Genomic DNA, 18,771 nt, shown 5'->3' with positions numbered 1-18,771 from the left:
GATGTCCCCAGTAGTGCCAGTTACATATCATATCCCCAGCAGTGTCAGTTACCAATGTCCCCAACAGTGCCAGTTACAGATGTCCCCAGTAGAGCCAGTGACAGATGTCCCTAGTAGAGCCAGTGACAGATGTCCCCATTAGTGTCAGTTACATATTATGTCCCCAGTAGTGCCAGTTACATATCATGTCCCCAGTAGTGCCAGTTACATATCATGTCCCCAGTAGTTCCAGTTACAGATGTCCCCAGCAGCGCCAGTTACAGATGTCCCCAGTAGAGCCAGTTACAGATGTCCCCAGTAGTGCCAGTTACAGATGTCCCAAGCAGTGCCAGTTACAGATGTCCCCAGCAGTGCCAGTTACAGATGTCCCCAGCAGTGCCAGCTACAGATGTCCCCAGTAGAGCCAGTTACAGATATCCCCAGTAGAGCCAGTTACAGATGTCCCCAGCAGTGCCAGCTACAGATGTCCCCAGCAGTGCCAGTTACAGATATCCCCAGTAGAGCCAGTTACAGATGTCCCCAGCAGTGCCAGCTACAGATGTCCCCAGCAGTGCCAGCTACAGATGTCCCCAGTAGAGCCAGTTACAGATGTCCCCAGTAGTGCTTTTTGAAGAAAAAAAGAAAGTACATTCTAGAAACTATGGTTTTCAGAATAATTTGGATAAGGGTATCTGGAAAAAGGATACTCAACCTGTACAAGTAACATTTGGGTTGCATCCCACCAGGGTCAAAGCGCCTGTTGCATTTATTTTTTCAAAACTGGGGACACAGACAAGGAGGTGGCGTTGGCACAATCTGTAGATCATTAATCGCTTGTTTTTAAAAAAGCAGCACAGAGTGTAAAACACTGTGCTGAGGCAACTGATCCATATAAAAATGTAGGCAAATTGAAAGTTGTAGGGGCAAGGGTATCCTGTAGCCAATCTTAGTGGTGTAAATCTGTAGGTGCGTACACACGTACAGATTTTTCTGTATGATCTATCTGGTGGGAACAAAAACTTGGAAATGTATGGGAGCAAATAACAATCATAAATTTGTTCCCAAACACTTGAAAACAGACTGGAAGGTTATTCGGATTTGCTCGCTCCCCCGCGTGTTCGCACAGGGAAGCGGTGTTTTGCGCATAAGCAGGCTAGGAAACCTCCGTGTACACCGAAGGTGCGTGTGCCTACAAAGGAGAGGAGATGGTTGGTTCCAGTGATCTGCGCCATTTGGTCTACAATACCTTTCATGCAAATGTGTGTCCTAATTCAGAGCTGACCGCTGATGTGAGAATTTGTCGCGGACTGTGAGGAGAGAGCTGCTGCCCAGACAGAAAAATAAAAGGCCCGTGCTAAGGTGCAAGACTTTGCTGTCTGTGCAAATGTGAGTAGGTATGAGGCGTCCACTAATCTGCGACAAACACAACCTGGAAGGTATACGGTCATTGTGTCGACACATATAAGGTCTACATGCATTGGGTCCACCATTGAAGGTTGACATGGCTTAGTCAAAAGGTCGATATGAGGTTTTTTTTCTTTACATTTACTTTGAGCCGACATGTGCCGACAAGCAGTATTTAATGCCCTACCATCCACTATGGGGTGTTGGGAGAATACAGTACTGTGCCGGGCGAAGCACGCCAACATGCCCGAAGCATAGCGAGTGGACGAAGTACACCTAGATGAGGTCCATGTTGACTGTGTCGACATCTGGGGCATAAAGTGAAAAACTCATGTCGACCTTTTGACTGTTGATCTAGCCATTGTCTATGTGGCAACCTAAGCCATGTCGACCTTCAGCGTTCAACCCTTACGCATGTCGACCTAATATTGATCGACCCAGTGACCCATACCCAGCGGGATGTGGTCACCGCTGACATCAGAGATCCTCCGCAGCACAAACACCTGGGCACACCTGTGTTTTTTTCTGACACACCTGGAAAACAGCAGTTCTCCACCCCCAAACACTGTCTTCCTGTCAGTCAACCTCCGGCCATATCGCGTTTACGATCCATAGGAATTTTCTTCCGCTATTTTCCCCTCGCGCTAAGCGAATGGAATGCATGCATAGTACTTTGATAATTGCTTTATTTGCAAATTCCCTAAATCGCGATCATCTCTGAATCAGGCCCTTGATCCTGAGACTGCACCGATGAATGTGATACGGGACACAGGTACATCTCTGTGCATAAGAAGAATAAAGGAACTCGCTGTGATAAAATGCCCACACCGTTGGCAACATGTTGCACGTGCGGTGTGACTGCAGCAATAGTGTATGAGGACGCATGTAGATTTCACACGAGGAGGAGAACCACTCAGTGCTCATATCAGAGTGCACAGCTCTGTCACCGAACAATCCACTATTTATTTTTTCATTTTAGCCATTCAGTAGTGAAATAATAATTAATAAAGTCTATCATTAACTTTTGCAGGATATTGGCGATAAACATAACCTATTAAAATGTCTGTACCTGTTATCGATGCTGGCCAACAGTGAGAATAACCACGGACAAGCAAAGGCCTTCCTGATGGAAGGCAAAGGTCTAGAGAGAGATGCAGATTTTTGGTATAAAACCTCCATGGCTTTGACTGAGGCTATATTAGGTGAAAATAAGGAAGGCGGACATAAAAAGGTAAGGATCGTATAAATCAAGGGCATAACTACCATAGATGCAAGGGGTGCAGCTGCTATGGGGCCCAGAGCTAAAGGGGGCCCATCTTTACAGTCTAAGTTTTATATGTGCTATATATATTTGCAAAGTTGCTAAATAGGGGGCCTTTACAAAGTTTTGCTAAGGGGCCTACGAATGTCTAGTTACGCCCCTGGTATAAATCATTTATTCTTCTCATTGTAACTTACTAAACTTGGTTTATAATGATCAATGAATGCGGAACAAGATTTTCTTATATCCCATTCAGCAATTCAAACTAACACTCAGAAAAACAAACAGTGGTTAGAGAAATGGCTCAACCCCAGAGCCCGGAGCAAGTCTCTTGCGTAGTGTCTTCGTAGCCTACGGGGCTTCATACTGTTATGTATGGAGGACTTTTAGTTGGTGAATAAAGATGTACTGTAAGCTGTCTTCCACCCTGAGTTATGGAACATGTTTGATCTTCTTAAGACTAAACTTCAAAGCTATATCCGAGTGTTGGCTTCTGTTTCGGCAGATAAACTTACTGACAATCTCAACAACCTCTGTTTTCAGGCATCCAACATTTTGGAAATCACTGTCGATGTTTTAAAAACCATGATTCAAAAAGAAACAAACAGAGAATCGGTATATGTGTTTCTCATAGCGAAGTTAAATGCCAGGTAGGTTTTAATATGTGTTATTTTTGGTACTAGTGTATTATCACGTGCCCACGATTTCCATCGCAGGGCATTGTACAATACGCGATTTCACCCGATTTTTAATTGTACAGGCACCCAGATGCCTTCTTACCATGTTAAATGCACCCCCAGACCCGATTTTTAATTGTATATGGGTAATTAATATGTTAAATGCCCCCACATTGTTAACGGCCCCCACTATGAACGCCAACCCAAAGTGTGGCGAGCCCGCAAGCTTCGGGCTCGGTGGCTCGCTGCGCTCGCCACACTTTATAAAATCAACTCCACGCCGACGTGGATAGTGGGGGTATGAAAAGGTTGGAGGACGCGTACCGCCGCCGCTCGCCATGCTTCGGGTTGGCGTTCATAGTGGGGGGCCGTTAACAATGTGGGGGGCATTTAACATACTAATTACCCATGGGTATACAATTAAAAATCGGGTCTGGGGGGGCCATTTAACATGGGAATCAATGGGAAATCGCATCGCATGCCATTATAATGGCATGCGATGCGACGCAACTTTAAAATTGTATACTCAGCCCGGGAGTAGGCTGAAATCGGGTCCATCGCATGCCATCGCATACCTTAATTAGTGGTATGCGATGCGATGGGCGCCGTGATAATACACAAGTACTGTACCTTATTTTTTTCTTCTGTAAAATGTAACCTTGCTCCAACAACCAATAAGATTATAGTTATAATCTTTCTAGTGCAGGTGCGTAAACTACATTATAGTTGTCATATTTCTATAACTGTGGCTGGGCTAGAAAGTGGGCAGCAAGTGAGAAGGGGGGTATTCCAACTCCCCCCCCCCCCCCCCCCCCTCCAACCAGGGGACACTGTGACCTGTGGGTGGGACAGCGGGAGAGTGCTTGAAAAACGTGTGTCCTGCCAAGATCATGATAGTGGGAGGGTATGCAGTTCTATTGCGGTTAATAATATATTTGAAGGTTAATAGTTCAGGGCGCATCAGCCAGTCAGGCTTAGAGGGGAGTGGTTAGGGTGGAGTTGACAGACAAGTTGTGTACAGGAACTGCCTCTTTTCTCTGGATTCCCCACCCCCCTCCCTTAGTCACCGGTTCCCCATCTGTTTTTCTTTGCAGGTTGGGGTTTGTCTGCCTATTTGTTGTGGAAAGAATGGCAGTACAGTAGCTATTGCGCCGCTCTATTGAGCTGTGCTCTTTCCCCAGTACACTGATATAGGCCCTTATTCTTATTCACTCGTAAATGCAAAATCCTTCTCAAATGGACAAAATCATGTGCACTGCAGGTGGGGCAGATGTGACTTGTGCAGAGAGAATTAGATTTGGGCGAGTTATTATGTTTCTGTGCAGGGAAAATACTGACTACTTTATTTTTACACTGCAATATAGATCTCACTTTGAAGTAAAACCCCACCCAAATCTAATTCTCTCTGCACATGTTACATCTGCCCCACCTGCAGTGCATATGGTTTTGTCCATTTGAGAATGAATTTGCCTTTTTAAGTGAAACAGAGTAAGGGCCATAGTCTGGAATTCCTTACTGGGGTATAAGGGCTCTGGCTGTCTGCCCGGCCCTATTATGCTGTATTGGGGAGAGGGTTGGTGCGTCTTTCCCATACCCAGTGTGAGGAGTTAAAAGTCATGTTTTGAACATGGAGATCAGAACTAAGACATAAAGACACTGATCTTCTGGCCGTTCTTTCTTATGCCAACATACTTATTCAACCATTAATAAATAATGGTTGACTGATTTTAATGGCATTTCAGTGGTCTGTTAGGGGCATGCAATCTGGGATCACGGCTGTCGATCCCCGCCGACAGCCGTGATCCTGGCCCGTTTGCGGTCAGATCGACCGCATAACGACAGACAGGATTCAATGTCCCGTCTGCCGATGGGCGCAAAGGGGGCGTGGCCACGTAAACGGCCCTGGATTGTCCATCTGCGGCCCGGATAACGACAATCCACGGCCGTTATCGGCAGAACAGGCCCAACAGCTTCTGAAGTCGGGCCTGTTCTGCCATCAATGCTGTCGTTAATGACAGCATTGAATAGGAGCCGCTGCTATTTCCCACGTCGGAAATAGCGGAGGGACTTTGCATACCCCCTGTGTCTTTATTTCTAGAGTTATAAGTTAATTATTATTTATTAGCAATTAAGGTTTATGTATGGTGATGTCAAGCAGTCTAACATCTGATGATAGACAGTTTACTGGGGACAGATGTGTTTTGCTTTGCTCATATTTCAAACCCTTTCCTGAGGATCTCGGTAATTATAAATTGCTCTACATTTTTTCAGGAAATTTGCAATTCTTTTACAAATTGCCCAAGCCCAGATGCACAGCGGTACCGCGTCTTCTCAGGTAATTGTGTCGCTGCTGGATATATGCGACAAGATGAGTCAAACCGAAGCTGATCTTCTGCGGCATGGACACAAGGAGTACAGAGCCGAAATCATGATGGAACATTCAAATATTCTCCGGTAATAATCTTATTTTATATACAAGTATACACAGGAAATGATATTCTAAGACTAATGTCACTCAGAAATGATGTTGCCTATTTAACGTTGTAACGATTGGTATTACATTGGTATTCATTTATATTGAAGCAGAATGTGAGGCTGATGTAGCCGATTGACAACACAGGAATACATTTTGTAGCCTATTTGACATATGAATTGGGAGTAGAGTGATAGAACTAAAGAGTTTCGTTCTTAGAACCTGAGACATGGTCATTGATCTGCAAATTTGCAGATGACTGTGAGTAGATAGCCGCCGCCCAGACAGAAAGAAAGCCTGTGTAAAAGTAAGTCTGAAGCTGGCGCTGATGTCGCACACCCACCCTTAAACCGCCTGGACACGCCTACATGTTTTCTGACACTGCCTGATAATGAACGGTTACCACCCCCAAAAGCCAGCTTCCTGTCAGTCATCCTCTGGCTGCTTTTTGTTTTCGAACCATATTTATAGTCGGTCGCTGTTTCCCCCTGTGCCTGGGCAATGCGTACTGTACTCAAGTGTAATCATTCGATAATCGCTCGATCTGCGAATTCGGTGATCACTGATCAACTCTGAATCATGTCCTTAGCTTGCCTGTGAAAGGCAATTTTAGGGGTCGATCCGATTTGCTTTGAAGGGTGTGACATGCCGTTTGGGTGCCATTCCATGCTGGCAACAGCACCCGAATTAAGCTGATCTCGCACCCTTCACTGGGGTGAATTTGCTTAAAACTGCTCGTAATCCTAGGGTGGTGCGAGCGATTTTAGGTGAATTCCGTCTGCCATAAGGGGTTCCCGGTGTTGTGTCAATTACCACTGGTGGAAATTATTATTTTTGCATGCAGCATAAACACTGGCTGCTTTTGCATGTAGTCCCTAAATGCTGGGCAGCCTTTTTTTTATTTGCGCAGCCGACGATTATCGATACAATGCACATGCATATGGGCCCCCAATATGCATTTACAACACCTGCTAGCGAAGGACCACTGCTACTTTTTTCCTTCGATATCTGTTCGCAAAGTGATTGACAGGAAGTAGGATCTGTGGGGGGGGGGGGGGGGAGACTGTATGTTTCATGGGAGTTCCACAGAACTTTCATGGGCATCACAGAAAATATAGGGGTAGGTGGTAGTGCGGCGCTCCGTTATTGAAAATTCTACAGTTTGTTTTTAAAAAAGAATGTCGTTCTTTATTTGCAAATAATAATTTGTACATATATCAGTTGGCCTTTTCAATACACTGTTCTGTCACTGTGGGCTGGAATAGTGTATTCCTTCAAGGTCACAAGTGTGTGATAGGGGATATATGTACGGCACATGCACGCTGTGCCTGAATCACGTGTACTACACTCCAATGCAAGTATTCAATACACGGCAGAAAAATGTAAAAAAAATGACAAAAAATATATACATATGTCGTAAATTGTCTGTCCAATAAATTGTGGGGTGTGTACACCGATTGATTGTGTACACACTGGATCCGAGATTCCTAAAGGAAAATAAATGTGTATACACAGTCTATAAATGTGAAGCAGTCAAGCAGAGTCCCGCTATTTGTAATCCTCCTCTGGTGATGAGTCTTTTGAAAGTTGAAAGTTAAATGGTGGTACCTGTATGTTTCAATTCGTGTTCGGGAGCGGCTTTCCTTGAAACCCAACTACTCTGTCTGGGGACGCTCAGTGACCCGCCTCAATCCTTTGCCCTGATTTTCCGGCAGCAGCAGCATAGGTTTTTCAGAGCTAGCTTGTGATTTGACAGAAAATATGCTGGAAGTGTCAGGCAAAATGCAGGCGTTCCCAAGTGTTTTCGGGGAGGGTGTGTGACCAGTGGCGTAGCTACGTTTTGGGCGCCCCCCCGCCGTTAGGGGGGGGCGCCCATACCCACCCCCCGCCGCCGCCCCGTCGCCTATGCTAACCCCCTCCCCCGCAGTCTTACCTATCGCGCTGCGCTGGTCCCGGCGGCTCCGTTCTTCTGCTGAGGACCACCACAAAATGGCCGCCCCCATACAGCAGACAGTTTCAGAGAACAGTGTGCTATATGGGGGCGGCCATTTTGTGGTGGTCCTCATCAGAAGAACGGAGCCGCCGGGACCAGCGAGCTACGTAAGTCTGCGGGGGATTGGGGGGGGGTAACTATAGCACCGCGCCCCCGGCGCCCCCACATGCACAGCGCCCCCCCCGCGGTGGTGGGGGCTGCGGTGATATAGTTACGCCGCTGTGTGTGACTTCAGCTCCTGTACGGATATGCCTGTATTCATTGCAGCCGCTGGGTAAGTCTCTGGGTACTTTGAGCCTGTGATGACTGGTGCCCAGTGGGAAAAAACCATTAGATGGTGAGCTTCTAACAAAGGATTTGGGTCATTTTTGCAAATTCTTCACTAGTCGTACACATCTATTCGCACAGCGTGAACATTAATTAGCAAGGTGGGATTTCACTATAGCAGGGCGGCATCTACACGATCCCTGGCCACTGCACATTCTCTCAGCACCAAACAGGTATGAATTACCCCGTAAATCTCTCTGCACATGTTACATCTGCCCCACCTGCAGTGCAGCATAATTATTCTCAGGTGCAGTTATTAGCACTAGTCTCCTTTACTCCCATCTCAGAATCAGCCCCTAAGTCACACACAAGACTAAATGTATCCGCTTCTAGTGATTTTGGATAGCAAAAAAAAAATCGTATGAGTGCCTGTTAGTTAAGTCAATTAATGACCACACCATCACCCCACCAGTGGTCATCCTCTGACCCACATTTTTATCTTGCCATGAACTGATTTAATTCTGTATAGATTTTTATTGGGCATTCCCGTATTATTGGAGTGTCACATGTGGCCAGTTTGCCAGTGGTTGCTATTATTTCTGCATGTGTGGCAAGGATTAGGCTAAGAACAATAAGCCATTATCCCATACACATGTTCTTTGTCATATAATCCCTAATAGAACAGGGACATCACAGAAGATAAATAGCCTGTGTTATGTGAGGTAACGCTTGTTTTTATGCAGCTACCTTACATCTTTGCTCCATCCCTGCACGATGAGATAAATGCAGCGCATTAGATCAAAAATAATGTGGCTGATTTATTAAGTCTGGTGAAGTGATAAAGTGGCTAGTGATAAAGCACCAGTCCATCGGCTCCTAACTGTCATTTTCCAAACTCAGCCTGTAACTTGAGATTTGGGAGCTGATTGACTGCTGTGTTATCACCTTCCGCTTTATCACTTCTCCAGGCTTAATACATCTGCCCCAATCTTTCTTACACATACTGGGCGCCAGCTTGGTGAATACATCCAGATGTGTCCTCATAACTTATTACTGCCAAACAGCCCATCTCAATGCACTCAATTACCCACCAGGAAACTGCACTAACTCATTTGGTATGAGACACTTTTATACCTGTGTGCGACTGAGTCTGAATCTGTATGCGACTGAGTCTGAATCTGTATGCTGCATGAATCACTACAATGCAGCAGCCCCAGCTCCTTAACAAGCTAAATTCCATTGTGCTGCCTATACAGATTCAGCCACACACAGATGTACTGTTAATGGCGATTAAATATGACCAGAGAGACAATAAGTGAAAAGCGCTGGTTACGTAATAAGTCCGCAACCAACGTACCCTTTATACCTAACTACGTGCGTACAAAGCGTAGCGCAGCGTAGCGTACCTTTTATTGTATTATTGTACACCAAGAACCAATACCTTAATCAGAGATTCCTTCGCAGTACTTTGTCTCTAATCTGCGAATATACCTTATCGGACTGTGTCCGCAATATACCTTATCGCTATTATGCGAATAAACAGACACGACCACTGTATAGAAATAAGGAGATAAGAACTCCGTAAAAAGGTTGTATTTAAGTCCCTAATGGACAAAAGGGGGTTACAGAAATAAGAATAAACAGGTATAACAAGTAATACAATATACTAACAATGAATACTAAACAGACTCTGCTAAAGGGAAAGAAAACAGATACAAGACACAATCAGCCAACCAATACAATAAGGATAAATACCGTTAATGCAACCGTTACCGTTCTCATCAAATATGCGAAGTGTAGTCCGGTCAGAGCTCGCTATCGTTCAGGAATGAACTATAGCCCGGTGGACAGTCAGGGAAAGGTAGATGTGCCGAAGAGACTTTGGCTGCTCTGGGTCGCCTATCTTATAGGGTCAGAAAGGGGAGGTCAAAGGCCGTTTTCATTGGCCAGAGGTCGAATGTCAGGTCAGCTGTGATTGGGGGGTAAGCTGATACACCTGGTTTGGCTAGGTCCAGGGGAGTGAACTTTAAGAGTCCTTTGTTCGGTGGTTTCGGCGTCAGCAGTGATAAGAACTGGTTTCATCTGGATTTCTTTGTTACATTCTTTCAACAGAAACTGTCCCTGGAATATGGATTATGTCCATAACTATTGAGTCGTGTATGTTGCGAAATATTCGCAATGACCGGAATACTTTGCACAATGAACGGAACGGAACGATACTAAACACGATACAGACAGATGTATGCAGGGCTAACTAAGCTATGTGTGGCGTTCTAAACCTTTAACTATATTTTACTTAGTGTCAGTATGCATTTATGAATTTATGTGTGATAGTATGGCTACTCTTCTGGTCCACTTTGTCACACATTCTCGGGTATGGAAACTTTATTTGCGCAACTCTGCGAACCAAAATGGCGGCCATACTATCCTAAAATGGCGTGTGTGTAACTCGACTTCCATAGTCCACCCTTTAACAGTAAATATAAAACTGTTACAATACAAAACATTTCACACGATAATACAGAAATTCATAATCCTAACAAAGAAATTGGGATACATGAATTAAACGTATAATGGGAGTAAACCATCTGCTCTCGGCCGATCCAGGATCATGGATAAACGATGGGCCGCATTTATCGAACAATCTACTCAGGGTCACGAAGGATAATGTACAATTTTGGGATAAAAATAAAAACAGGGGTGGTTACAACATATACACGTTCACAAAATATGGTTTCTTTAAAGGGAGGTGGTTTCGATTCTAGGGTCATATACCAATCCCTGGTCTTCCTCTGTATCTCTCGTTCTTACACTCAAGATTTCGGTACGTTTTGCCTTTCCCCGGGTCACCACCTTTAAACATTTGAACAATAGCACAAAGACTATGATGGCACCACCGATACAGAGAAGGAGTTTTCCTATGCTAGCTATGATCCCTTGCGCCCATTTTCCTAAACCAGAGAACCAGTGCATTGGATTCAACCAGGAGGTCCATTCACTAACTTTGTTACCTATTTCTGCCAGGCTGATATTATGTTCCCTTCTAAATTCCCATTTAAGCTGAAGAATCTCATCCATCCGATGATCGATGATTTCTTCTGGGTCTTCAGTATTGTTGGTGATATATGTACAACACTTCACCCCAAACTGTGTAGAGAGGGTGACACAATATCCTCCTGTCATAGCTGTCAGATAGTTCAGCACCATCCGATGTTGGACTAGCTCTCTTTTATATGCTTGCAACTCCTTCCCAGTGTATCTAAAGGTGTCATCATAAATCTCAGTGATGTTATCTACCAAGCTGGCTAATGCTTGTATATATTTAAAATTTATGACTCCTCTGGCGGTATGGGTGATATCTAATGCAATGAGAAGTTGGATACCGAATGACTCGTGTATCATTTCAGAAGCTAGGGGTTCTTTCCTGATTGTTAAATCCCTTTTATGGATTTGATCATAATGGGTATGAGTGTAAGGAGGAGAAATACCTCTGTGTATGCTCATCATCTCATCATGTGTGAGGGTCATCACTTCAGGTAACACTCTGCCTAAATAACAAATACCAACGTAGTTCATGGAGAGCCATTTGTACGCCCTTCTACCACAAATATAATAAACATCGTCAGGGAGAAAATAAGGGACAGAGTATTTCATGATCTTGTCACACATTATCCATAAGAACATTCCCGTCCCCTGCTCCCTGACTTGTTCCTCACAAGTTTCTGGCTGTAGGGTCATATTACAGTAGCCGGCTGATACTCTGCCGGCCATCATTTTACTTTTCTTCACCGTGTAGACATATTTATAGTGTCTCCCACTGGTTCGGATTTTAAACAACAATTCTTTATCAATAGGCTCTCCATCTGGACGCTGGGAGTAAGTTATTGTCTGGTTATGCCATGTCACTTCCCAAGTACCAATCGCTCTGGAACTCGAGAAGTTCATACATACCAGGGATTTATCCACTTGGTATGGGTGTAATCTAAGACTAGGGGACCTGGTATACAGGTATCTCTTATCCAATGGCCTCCCCTTATTTAATACGCTTATCTCTGAAATATTAAGCGGGTATGGGACTAGGCCTACACTACTCCTTTTATGTAACACTTGTGAACACACCCAGCATTCTGTTTGGTTTAAGACCTTACCCACTAGTGAGTGGTAATCACTCAAAGGATGTTGGCCTGTAGTTGCCTTACTTGTCGACTGACATCGCTGGATGCATTTTTCTTCCATTTTAGGTTGACAATATCTACAGACACAGTACTCACCAGACAATAACTCATCACATAGCCCTTGAACTACGTTTCCCTCATACCTTTTACCTTCTCCTGTCATGGGCAAAGTGTCAAGCTGGTTTAGGGATTCTACCTCACCCATATCTGGGTCCATTATTACACTGTCAGAACTCCGCTCCGATCGCTCTAGAATGTGGCAGCCACCGAGTATCTTGGGATGAAGAAAAGAACACAGAAAGAAAACAAAGAAATATATGCATAACTGTGAACCTGTTGCTTGGAGTCCTTCCATCATCTCTACCAGGGGACTTTTATTTTGCTCTGTTCTTGGACCTTTGTTCGCTCAGGTTGCTCGACCTTGGCTGCTTCTCAGTGTTCCCGAAACAATGCTTCTAGCGACACTTCTTCTCTTTCGCTCTCTGTACACTGGGATTCTGGGTTACTGGCTTTCTTGCAGTGGGACGAATGTATCCAAGTCTCTCTCTCTGCGACTTTAATTGATGTAGTGCTGGTCAACAAAACTTGGTACGGTCCTTCCCAACGGTCTATCAAACAACCTGAGCGTAAAAAATTTCGGATCATAACAAAGTCTCCTGGTTTAAGATTATGACAATTCTCGGTAGGCATATCAGGGTTCAGTAACTTCAGCTGCTTTTGTTGCTCCCTTAGCTGTTTGTTTAGCTTTAGGATATACTGTACAGTTAGCTCATTGTTACATTTGAGATCATCCTGTGGGTCTATCATGATGTGTGGCTGCCGACCAAACAATATCTCGAAGGGGGACAAGTTGAGCGGAGTCCTGGGAGTGGTCCTAATGCTATACAGCACAATAGGCAATGCCTCTGGCCATAACAACCCTGTTTCAGCCATAACTTTACCCAATTTGTTCTTAATAGTACCATTCATTCTCTCAACTTTGGCGCTCGCCTGGGGACGATATGGAGTATGAAGTTTACTATTAATCCCCAGGAGTTTACACATGATTTGGAAGACCTCTCCTGTGAAATGAGTGCCTCTGTCACTCTCAATGACCTTTGGGATACCATACCTACAGACAAACTCCTGACATATTTTCTTTGCTGTAAAGGTAGCAGTGTTGGAGGCAGCGGGGAAAGCCTCCACCCAGCTGGAAAACATGTCAACACAAACTAATACATATTTCAAATTTCTACAGGGTGGTAACTGTATGAAGTCGATTTGTATTACCTGGAAAGGGCCTTCTGTAGGAGGGATGTGGGATGGCTCTGTTGGGATAGCTTTTCCAACGTTCTTCCTCAAACAGGTGAGGCATGACATTGCCACTCTACCTGCTTGAGAAGAGAACCCTGGTGCACACCAGTAGGCCTTTACCAGCTTGCACATACCTTCCTTCCCAAGATGTGTCAGCCCATGGGCCGCCTCGGCTAGACTAGGAAGGTATGCCCTGGGGGCCACTGGTTTCCCGTGTCCATCTCTCCAAAGTCCGGTAGACTCTTGGCCACATCCCTTCGACTTCCATACTGCTCTTTCCTGTGGGGAACACAAATTCTGCATGTCTATCAGTTTGGATGTGGATACCATGTTCAGTGTACAAAGGTTGGTAGGATGGGTGAAAATATTTACAGGGCATGCGGCCCTTTTCGCTGCCTCATCAGCGCGGCTGTTACCAAGTGACACCGGGTCCTTCTCTGATGTGTGAGCTTTGCACTTGATAACAGCCACTCTGTCTGGAAGCTGAATAGCTCCCAGAAGTCTCCTATTGTATGTCGCATGCGCCACTGGTGTGCCAGCCGCCGTCATGAAATTTCGGAGACGCCATAGGGCTCCAAAATCATGCACTACTCCGAAAGCATATCTGGAGTCGGTATATATGTTAACTGCTTTTCCCTGGGCCAGTTCACATGCTCTGGTCAGTGCCACCAGTTCCGCTACTTGTGCTGAGTGAGGTGGTCCCAAGGGTTCAGCTTCCACAATACCTTCTCCATCTACTACCGCGTAGCCTGTGCACAGCTCTCCCGTGTCCGTCTGTCTATGACAGCTACCATCTGTGAATAAGGTTATGTCTACCTCACTTAATGGGCTGTCGCTTATGTTAGGACGTGCTGTGAAGGTCTGATTCAGATAGGTCATGCAATCATGTTTGTCCTCACCCTCACTAAACTCTGCTTTACCATTTTCAGCAACATTCCCATCACCCTCCACCCTTTGTGCCTTGGAGGGCACATGAGGAAGGAATGTGGCTGGGTTTAGTGTGTTGCATCTTTTGATGGTAATATTTACTGGGGCCATCAGCGCCAGTTCCCACTTAGTGAACCGTGCTGAGGACACATGACGTGTTTGGGCAGAATTTAGGAGGGCAGAGACAGCATGGGGAGCATGAACAGTTAAATCGTGTCCCAACACTACGTCCTCACTCTTACTTACTAGTTGTGCTATTGCAGCCACACTTCGTAAGCAAGTTGGGAGTGAGCGTGCTACTGTGTCCAGCTGGCCACTGTAGTACGCTATTGGTCGGTTGGCATCACCATGTTTTTGTACAAGTACTCCTGCCGCACACCCACCTGATTCAGTTCCGTACAGTTCAAAGGGTTTCCCATAATCTGGCATTCCCAGTGCTGGGGCCTTTGTTAGGCTCACCTTTAGTTCCTCGAAAGCCAGCTCAGATTCCTCAGTATGAGAGACCCGATCTGGCTTAGTTGAGGAAACCATCTCTTGTAGTGGTAATGCCAGAATAGAGAATCCTGGGATCCAATTGCGACAGTATCCACACATGCCTAGGAACGTACGGATCTGATGCTGGGTCTGTGGCAGTACCATGTTCTGAATCGCTTGGATTCTGTCGTCGGTGAGGTGTCTCAGCCCTTGGGTAAGGCAGTGGCCCAGATACTTAACCCTGGTCTGGCATAATTGCAGCTTATCCTTTGATACTTTATGTCCTGTCTCTGAGAGATGCATCAGCAGCTGTCTAGTGTCATCCACTGATGACTCCAGTGACTCAGAACACAACAATAAGTCATCAACATATTGTATCAGTATCGAACCACTCATGGGTTGAAAGGATTGTAAACAATCATGCAAGGCCTGGGAGAAGATGCTGGGGCTGTCTATGAATCCCTGGGGGAGTCGTGTCCATGTATACTGTACTCCTCTGTAGGTAAAGGCGAACAGATACTGGCTGTCAGGGTGCAAAGGGACGGAGAAGAACGCTGAACACAAATCAATGACTGTGAAATGAGTACAGTGAGGTGGGATTTGCATTAGGATGACAGCTGGGTTTGGCACTACGGGGAATTGGCTCTCAACTACTTTGTTTACCCCTCTTAAATCCTGCACTAGTCTGTAGCCCCTCCCCCCGCTCTTTTTCACAGGAAAGATGGGACTATTGGCCGTGCTGGAAGTTCTAACTAGGATTTCCTGTTGGAGCAATCGTTGGATCACTGGGAATACTCCTAGCTCAACTTCAGGTTTTAAAGGGTACTGCGGTATTTTTGGGGCTATCCTGCCTTCTTTTAAGCGGATTTCTACTGGAGCTACATTTGCCATCAGCCCAGCGTCCTGTCCATCTTTAGTCCAAAGGGAACTCGGTATTTGTGCTGTAATTTCAGCTACCCTAGATGGATTTGATTCTACAACAGTGGAATACAACATTAGCCTCTGAGGACTGTCCAGCATATCTTGCACTTCTTGTGTAAGATTTTTAGGAGTGTCCAGGAATACCCCATCGGGGGTGCAATAGATGACACATCCCATTTTGCATAGTAAATCTCTACCCAGAAGGTTAGTCGGGGCCGCTGCAGCCAACAGAAAAGAGTGTTTGGTATGCAGAGGCCCGATTGTAACCTCTGCTGGTTTCGTCAGTGGGTAATGTTGTATTTTTCCTGTTACCCCAATTGCTGCTACTGATTGGTTAGTGAAACCCAAGTGAAGAGGAGTGTTGAGAACAGATCTGGCCGCCCCTGTATCAACCAAAAAGGTTTGCCTTACTCCAGCTATATCCAGCATATCTTGCACTTCTTGTGTGAGATTTTTAGGAGTGTCCAGGAATACCCCATCGGGGGTGCAATAGATGACACATCCCATTTTGCATAGTAAATCTCTACCCAGAAGGTTAGTCGGGGCCGCTGCAGCCAACAGAAAAGAGTGTTTGGTATGCAGAGGCCCGATTGTAACCTCTGCTGGTTTCGTCAGTGGGTAATGTTGTATTTTTCCTGTTACCCCAATTGCTGCTACTGATTGGTTAGTGAAACCCAAGTGAAGAGGAGTGTTGAGAACAGATCTGGCCGCCCCTGTATCAACCAAAAAGGTTTGCCTTACTCCAGCTATATCAACCTTCACCTGAGGTTCCTCTCTAAGGTGTTGAGTTAATCTAACTAGCTGTAGGATACAGGTATGACCTGTTTCCTATTGTCTGACCTGGGTTGCCCTTAGCACAGTGTCAGCCATCAGATGGGGAGGAGGCATGTTGCGTGACCTGTCTGTCTCCTCCCATTGTCTAGGGGCTGGGTATCTTCGTGTCTCACCTTTGTGAGATTCCCATTCTCGCTTATGTGTCTGATAACTCCTGGGGTTTCCTGACCTACAATGAGCTGCGTAGTGACCTTCCCTATTGCAGTTGTAACAGATAATTGGCTTTCTATCTGTGTCCCTGGTGTTTCGTTGGTATGCAGCTTTGTTTGGGGCATTAGTAAGGGCTTGGATGCTAACCATCATCAGTTTGTCAGTTTGCATTTCCCTGTGTTTTGATATGTGTTTGTCATGGGCTACGGCAGATTCCCGTAGGGCATCTACTGTCATTCCTCGCCAATTTGGGAATGATGTTTGGACCCTGTTCTTCAATTTCTCTCTCAGCCCCTCCACTAACACAGAGACAACCATCTCCCTCAGGTGTGGGTTATCCTTAAGATCGGCGACACCAGTGTGTTTTGATACCGTCATCAAAGCCCGGTTGAAATATTCGCTAGCTGATTCACTATCTTTTTGTTTGATAGTGAATATCTTGCTATATTCCACTGCTGCAGGAAAATACACTGCAAGTTGATTAGGCGTATATTTTCCTGGTTGATCTCATCATTTATCTCCTTGTCCACCTTCAATCCACTATCCTGAATGAATTTCGGGATATCGATGTGAGTGGGGAGACAGGCCCTCAACATGATTCTCCAATCCTTGTTGGTGGGCTCATCAGAGTTTCCCAGATCCCTTACAAATTTTTGACATAATGTCAGATCTTTCCTAGGATCAGGGAAATCTGAAATGATGGACCGCAGCTCTAACCGTGTCCATGGGTTTAGCATGGCCATCTTTCTGGTAGGTATCACACCCTCTCTGTCTGCCTTACCATAGGGAACCTCCAGTGTGCGCATAGGATATGTTTGTACCACATTCGCATTACTGGGACCTGCTTGGGAGTTGTCCGTGTCTGTGCTGTGTGGTGCATCATTACCTGAGTCCAATACTATGCTGTTGGCATCAGCCGTCTCCTCCTCCTGTGCTGGGGCCTCAACAGCGGGTTGAGCTTTTCCCTCAATCATATTAATTGCATGGGAGACGGCTAGTGCCAACAGCTGCTCGTTTTCCTCTCGGGTTTCCTTATAAGGGGATAAGACAGGGTACAAGTTAGCAACAGGTAAATTACTACTCAGGTCTCGCTTATTAGTCATTAACCCCTTCGGCACATATGGGGGTGGGGGAGCGGTTGCGGCTACGGTTGCATTTTTATCGTGGCTGATTGTATCTTGTATTGCCAGACATTTGATTCCCCATTGTTCCTGCCCTTCCTTCTGCCACAATTTAAGAATTTCCATGTGCTTCACTCTCTTCTTACGACTGGAGAGTAGACATATTTCATCCTTTACTGCAGATAAGATTTCTGGATCAAAGCTACCAACACTGGGAAATTCTAACTTGCTGCCTTGTGTCATTCTTCTCCATTTATTTTGGTAAACAACTGCGAGTTCACCGTGCTTCCTGCACATAATGAAAGCCGCCGACCCTTTGGGTCGACTAGATTCCTCCCTAACTGACTCGGTATCCCTGTGTGACCCGTTATTACCCATAATTACAGGAATAAACGTTCACAGCTAGCAGAAACCGGAGGGCCGTTTATCAGTGAGTCACTCCCAAATCACTCCTTCTCCACAAAATGGCACTATTCCGCAATCAAGCGTGAAGCCCACTATGCGAGGTAATGTACTCAATCACCAAGTCTTTCAACTAGTAGCGAACTGCTAGCCAACTTGCAAGGTGCGGCAGTTTTTCCAGGGCACAGCAAAACTTGTTTTTCCTGTACCCCCAAAAACTGGTATTTCTAAAGTAGCTAATCGGATCACTGGGTTCCGATGTATCACTTGTACCCTCCCAGTGGATCAAAATAGGTAGTTCCACGGAAGGGGCAGTTCCTATGGGCACGTCGTCACGTGAACCCGGTCCTAACTGGACTGTCCTACACTGGCTACACTGCGCTTGAGTCGTGTCGTCACACACCCGTTCGCCTCAGTTAT

The 18,771-nt window shown here is 45.5% G+C and overlaps 1 protein-coding gene across 5 annotated transcripts in view; it reads left to right on the top strand.

The window, feature by feature from the left end:
- CFAP46 (cilia and flagella associated protein 46) overlaps positions 1-18,771 on the top strand; it is a 211,128-nt gene that overhangs the window by 116,624 nt on the left and 75,733 nt on the right. For all 5 annotated transcript variants that reach the window (XM_083149297.1, XM_083149298.1, XM_083149295.1 and 2 more), the window contains 3 exons: positions 2,414-2,614; positions 3,188-3,294; positions 5,593-5,775. In XM_083149297.1, coding sequence (XP_083005423.1) covers positions 2,414-2,614; positions 3,188-3,294; positions 5,593-5,775 — 491 coding nt within the window. The remainder of the gene's footprint in view (positions 1-2,413; positions 2,615-3,187; positions 3,295-5,592; positions 5,776-18,771) is intronic.

Source organism: Crinia signifera, chromosome 6, assembly GCF_055691185.1.
Source record: "Crinia signifera chromosome 6, ASM5569118v1, whole genome shotgun sequence".
Taxonomy (NCBI): domain Eukaryota; kingdom Metazoa; phylum Chordata; class Amphibia; order Anura; family Myobatrachidae; genus Crinia; species Crinia signifera.
The sequence above is the reverse complement of the archived record's forward strand: the minus strand, read 5'-3'. Positions and strand labels throughout refer to the sequence as shown.